At 42.2% G+C, this 6,308-nt stretch overlaps 1 protein-coding gene across 2 annotated transcripts in view; it reads left to right on the top strand.

Annotated features, from left to right (window-relative positions):
* Pnpla7 (patatin like phospholipase domain containing 7) overlaps positions 1 to 6,308 on the top strand; it is a 77,692-nt gene that overhangs the window by 44,666 nt on the left and 26,718 nt on the right. For both annotated transcript variants that reach the window (XM_026778891.1, XM_005346358.2), the window contains exon 20: positions 2,776 to 2,845. In XM_026778891.1, coding sequence (XP_026634692.1) covers positions 2,776 to 2,845 — 70 coding nt within the window. The remainder of the gene's footprint in view (positions 1 to 2,775; positions 2,846 to 6,308) is intronic.

Genomic DNA, 6,308 nt, shown 5'->3' with positions numbered 1-6,308 from the left:
AAAAAAAAAAAATGCAGCTTTTTGTGAATGGTTGTTCATTGTCCAGCAGTATCCCACTGTGTATTCAGTTCCTTTGTCTGTCATGGTGTTGGGATGGTTTCCAGTTTGGCACTATTGGGTTTAAAAGGCTGTTCAACACATCCTTGACAAATGTTATTGTAAACAGATGATTCATTTCCCTTGTTCTCTTGCTAGGTCACAAGATAGATGTGTGTTTTGGGAACTGCACAGTTCTCCAAAGTGGCTGTGCTGCTTCCCAGCCCTGTGTGATGTAGTTCCTGAGCCTAGGATGCTAGCAAACACAGGTAGCTGCTGAACCACAGTTCTCATGGGTACATCACAGTGGTGTGAACTTGTGCTTCCTCTATTTTTTTTAAGATACAGCTGCCTTTTTGTGAACTTATTGTCCTATCTTGAACCTTTGCCACTTGACAGAGTAATAACCTTTTAAAATTTTAGCTTGAATGGCCAGGCATGGTGGTCCGCTTTTAATCCCAGTATTTGGAAGTCAGAAGGTCACAGGTGTGAGTTCTGTGAGTTGAAAGCCAGTCTGGCCTACATTGTGAGTTCAGGCTAGCAAGGACTACAATAGTGAAACTCTGTCTCCCCCCCCACCAAACAACAACAACAACAACAGAATTAATCTCACTTTGAATTTGCTTGTTTTTAAATTTTATTTATTTGTTTGTGGTACTTGGAATTAAACTCAGGACCTTGTATATGCTAAGCAAGCACTATAGCACTGAACTTCATCCCCAGCTCTTTTTAAGTTTTGAGACAAGGTGTTGCTAGGTTCCCAGGATGACCTTGAACTTCTCTTGTCTCACACCTCAGCCTCCCATTGCTGCTATGAGAGGTGCACACTATCATGCTTTGCTGAGTATAGGTGTTTGCTTTGGCTCTTAGCCTTTAGAGAACATTTAGGTATTCATAATAGAATTCCGTGAGTACTCCCAAGGGCTTGTTTATGAAATAATACTACTGAGGTGGATGAAGGAACAGGGGAATTTCCTAAACTCTTCTCTCTACTTCATATGTAAATGGTAGAATACATTAACAATAGCCTCATCTGGAAACATCACTGTCCCACCTGGTCCCACAGCCATTTAGTCCCAAAGAATAAATTTATATAATTAATATAAATTTACAATCTATATAAATTATAAGCTGTTTGGTCTATTATCTCAGACTTATTATTAACTAGCTCTTACAACTTAAATTAACCCATAATTCTTGTCTGTGTTTAGCCGTGTGTCTTAGTACCTTTTCTTAGTAAGGCATTCTCATCTTACTTCCTCAGTGTCTGGCTTGTGACTGACTCTCTGCCTTTTCTCTTCCCAGAATTCTCCTAGTCTCGTTGCTCCCCCTGTACTTCTGCCTGGTTACTGGCCAATCAGTGTTTTATTAAACTAATACAAGTGACAAATCTTTACAGTGTACAAGAGCATTATCCCACAGCACTCACTTTCAGACTTCTCTACTTAGACTATATTTTGTTTCATATCTGAAAATGTCAACAGTTTCATTTACATCTTCTGTGGTTTCTGAGCCCACCATCCTGGGGCAAATAAGCATCCCTAATTCATTTAGTTTGTGAAGTGGGCCTTGTGAGCCATGCAGAAGCGGTGTACTCCTTTAATCCCAGCATTTGGGAGGCAGGCGGATCTCTGTGAGTTCAGTGCCAGCCTGGTCTAAAGAGCGAGTTTCAGGTTAGTTTCTTGGCTAAGGTTTCACAGAGAAACTCTGTCTTGCAAACAAAACAAACAAACAAGCAAAGACTACAAATAATGAAGTAGTGCTGGTGCCACAGAAATGATACCAAACAAAAGCAGGCGCCCTGTCTGAGACCAACCCTATCTCAGGTGGCCTTGTCAACTGTCTTTGCCATGCCTAGGCTCATAGATGGGTCCCTTGGGTCATTTGCTACCTGGAGTGAGTGTGGGAGCCTGGAGTAGGCTCCAGGTCACAGAGTGTGCACTTTTGCACCTTTGTGTTTCCATATCTCTGTCGTCACCCCTGGACTGAGCCACCACTGCATATCCCCCCTCACACAATCGTGCTCCTTTTTCCTGGTGATAATTTCTTTTTCTTTTGTTGTGATAAAAAATACCTGACAAACCGGACGGTGGTGGCGCACAACGTTAATCCCACCACTTGGGAGGCAGAGGCAGGCGGATCTCTGAGTTTGAGGCCAGCCTGGTCTGCAGAGCAAGTGCCAAGATAGGCACCAAAGCTACAGAGAAACCTTGTCTCGATAAAACAAAAAATAAATAAATAAATAAATAAATAAATAAATAAATAAAATAAGATAAGATAAAAAACCCTGACAAAAGCAACTCAAAGGAAAAATGTTTTATTTTGACGCACATTGCTGTCCCTCATGGTAGAGAAACCACAGGGACAGGAGCTGAGGAGGTATCTGTCATCTCGCATCCGTAATCAAGGACAGAGAGCAATGGGTGCCTGCATGATGGTGCTCATCTCACTTCTCCATTTCTGTAGCGCAGGTCCTGTCTTCCCACATCAGCTAATGTAGTCGGGAGAATCCTGCAGGCATGTTTAGGGGTCCATCTCTCAGATGAGTCTGTCTCATCTGGCACCTAGAAAACTGTGCATGGGCTCTTGTCATCTGTAGCCCATGTTTGCTTCCAGTCACTGACAGTTTTGAAAAAGTAGGCCCAGTATGCTGTTTGAACATCATTGTGACTTTTTCAGTTCCCAGTGTTTCAACATCTAACGATATGGTTTGGGATTTTCCTCTTTCCTTACCCCAAGGTTGTAACCCGACTGATTCACCTCTTGGGTGAGAAGATTTTAGGCAGCCTCCAGCAGGGCTCTGGGACAGGTGAGTCTCAGCTCTTCCCACCCCAACGACGGCCCCACCCTTCCCCTGGCAGGGGGAAGGAAAGAAGCAGAGAAGCCAGGGCAGACTCTGGAGCATTGTGGGATACTGTGCTGCAGCTCTGAGTAAGGAGGGCTTAGACTAACTGTGACGGTGCCAGTTGGTTTTGCCAAGATATGTCTCAGCATGGGCAGCACAGAAAGAAACCCAACTATCTGTGAAAAGAAGTGAGATATATCTGCCATCTATTTTGTCAGCTGATAGGAAAGGAGGGAGAGGTGAAGCCTCTGGAAGAGTGGTATGGTTGGCGACTGTCGCTGTCTATCAAGTGCCAAATATAAAAAGATGGTGAAATAACTACGGTACCAGGAACTAGAACTCCACCCCACTGTGTCTGTTTCTGTTAAGAGGGCCCATCATCTGGGAGCCTCTGGTCCCAGATACTTGAGAACTCTGGCATTGCTCTTTGGCACTTACTGTTCTGTGTGCACTGTGCCCACAGTGCTCCCCTGCCTCCACCTCCTCCTCCCCTGCCTAGGTCACCAGTCTACATTTTTGTTCAGACCTCTTGTTCTCTCAGCCCTCACCTTTGTTTCTTTTTCTACTAGTTCTCCAGGCTAGCTCATTTGTGACCTGTCCCTGTATAGACATAGAATCTTTATACATGACTGAGACTGCTGTACAGTACTGAATGTGTGTTAGAAGGTCAAATTTGTGGGTAAGCATGCTGCTGCTTAGCTCTTTGCTCTCAGTGTGCCTCATCATTTGGGTCACATCCTGATACTTTAGGTGTTTTGTTAAGCAAGCTGTCTATGCTTGCAGGATGCACATAGCAATGGGAAGCTGTGATCCTTCTCCAGGATCAATTCTGAACTGCATCAATCTTGAAGGCTCTGTTTCCTTATGAGATTACATTCTGAAGTTCTGAGTGGGCGTGGATTTTAGGTGACACCATACTATTCAACACACACGATTTCTTTCTTACTTTGCTCTGCCTGTCTGACCATTATGTTTGAAATAAGTCTTTTTTTTTTTTTTGGTTTTTCGAGACAGGGTTTCTCTGTGGCTTTGGAGCCTGTCCTGGAACTAGCTCTGTAGACCAGGCTGGTCTCGAACTCACAGAGATCCGCCTGCCTCTGCCTCCCGAGTGCTGGGATTAAAGGCTGAAATAAGTCTTTTAAAGGAAGACACAGTGAGGCCAAGTTTATTATCAACTCTTCTGGCAATCTTTACCTTTTAACTATTTAGGCCACTTACATCTAACTGTTCTGTTAGGATTGATGTTTACTTTCTTATTTTTAAATTTTCTTCCAATATTATTCTTCTTTTTGATTACTTAACCATTTTTCTTTATCCTATTTTTATTAATTCTGATTTCTACATTTTTTGTTGGATGGTTTCTATACAGAAATATTTTATGCTTATCCTCCTAATCCATTAATAGCAATAATTTTTCATTTTAAGTGGAATGAGAGTGCTTTATCACCGTTTAGGTCACAGTATTCTGTGACTTTTTCTTAATGTGTTTTGGGTTTTGTTGTTTGTTTTTTTAATATTTTTTTAAAAAATTATATATTTATTATGTTTACAGTATTCTGCTTGCATGTATGCCTGCAGGCCAGAAGAGGGCATCAGATCTCATTCTAAATGGTTGTGTACCACCATGTGGTTGCTGGAAATTGAACTCAGGACCTCTGGAAGAGCAGCCAGATCTCATTACAAATGGTTGTGAGTCACCATGTGGTTGCTGGAAATTGAACTCAGGACCTCTGGAAGAGCAGCCAATGCTCTTAACCTCTGAGCCGTCTCTCCAGCCCAATTTATTTATTTTTATGCATCTGGGTGTTTTGCCTGCTTATGTCTGTACACTACATGCTTGCAGTGCCCTTGGAGGTCAGAAGAAGGTGTCAGATCCTCTAAAACTGGGATTACAAACAGTTGTAAGCCACCATATGAGTGCTGGTTATCAAACCTGGGTCATCTGGAATAGTAGTAGCCAGTACTCTTAACCAGTGAGCAATCTCACCTGCCCTTGAGATACGTCTTAACCATTTTTTCTGCATGCCTTGAGAACCAAACATTTGCCTTGAAAAAATCTGCAGTACAAAATCCAGAACTTTTTAAGTGCCATGTCAGCATTTAGAAGTTGTGAATTTTGGAGCATTTGCCACTTTCAGATGAGGAATGTTTAACCAGTAGTCTGGGAATGTTCTAAAATCTGAAAAAGCCAGAACTCCAAAGCACTCTGGCCTCAGGAGCTGTAGATAAATGACACCTGTCCTGCCCTTAAATTGTTCTCATCTCACAGTTCAGAGATTTGAAAATCTTTGGATTTATGCCTTTGGGGTTAATTTTGCTTTAATCTATAGATTATATCTTTTAGCAAATTTGGGAAATTCTTAGCTTTTCTTTCTTCACATCTTCTTTCAACCTTGTATTCTTTCTTTTCTTCTGAAAACAAAATGTCACGAATACTGGGCCTTTTGTTATTGTTCCAGAGGTATCTGGGGCACTGGTCACTTTTTTATCTTTTTGTTGCTATGATGTTCAAATAGAATTGTTACTTTGGTCTGTCCTCAATATTACTTCTCTTTCCTGTCACCTTCATTCTCCTACTTGGCCTATACAAAGTGGTTTAAAAATATTTTTTTTGGTTGTTATTATTATTTTGAGACAGGAGCTTGCTGTGTATGCCAGGCTGGCCTCTGACTCATTATATAGCCCAGACTGACCTAGAATCTGCCATCCTCCTGCTCTGGTCTCCGGCCTAGTCTAGCGCCCTCTGCTGGGCGCACAGGTATATGTCACTATCACTCTGGCCCCAGAGAACCTTTTATTTGTTTTTGTGTTCTGGCTCTTCTTTGTTTTGCTAAGGTCTTCTGTTTTTTTGTTTTTGTTTTTGTTTTTTTCAGAAATGTTCATGATTTTTTTTTTTTTTTGGTTTTTTCGAGACAGGGTTTCTCTGTGGCTTTGGAGCCTATCCTGGAACTAGCTCTGTAGACCAGAGCTGGTCTCGAACTCACAGAGATCCGCCTGCCTCTGCCTCCTGAGTGCTGGGATTAAAGGCGTGCGCCACCATCGCCCGACTGGAACTAGCTCTTGTAGACCAGGCTGGTCTCGAACTCCCAGAGATCCGCCTGCCTCTGCCTCCCGAGTGCTGGGATTAAAGGCATGTGCCACCACAGCCCGGCAAATGTTCATGATTTTGATTGTTGGCTATAACTGGTCATATTTCATTATTCCTGCAAATATTCTAACCTTTGTTTGTTTTTTTATAATGAGACATACCCAGAAGCTGGGTGTCCCTTAACCCTAACTCATTGGTTCTTTTTTTTTTTTAATATTTATTTATTATTAATACAGTATTCTATCTGCTTGTATGCCTGCAGGCCAGAAGAGGGCACCAGACCTCATTACAGATGGTTGTGAGCCACCATGTGGTTGCTGGGAATTGAACTCAGGACCT

The sequence above is a fragment of the Microtus ochrogaster genome, chromosome 4 (assembly GCF_000317375.1).
Source record: "Microtus ochrogaster isolate Prairie Vole_2 chromosome 4, MicOch1.0, whole genome shotgun sequence".
Taxonomy (NCBI): domain Eukaryota; kingdom Metazoa; phylum Chordata; class Mammalia; order Rodentia; family Cricetidae; genus Microtus; species Microtus ochrogaster.
The sequence above is the reverse complement of the archived record's forward strand: the minus strand, read 5'-3'. Positions and strand labels throughout refer to the sequence as shown.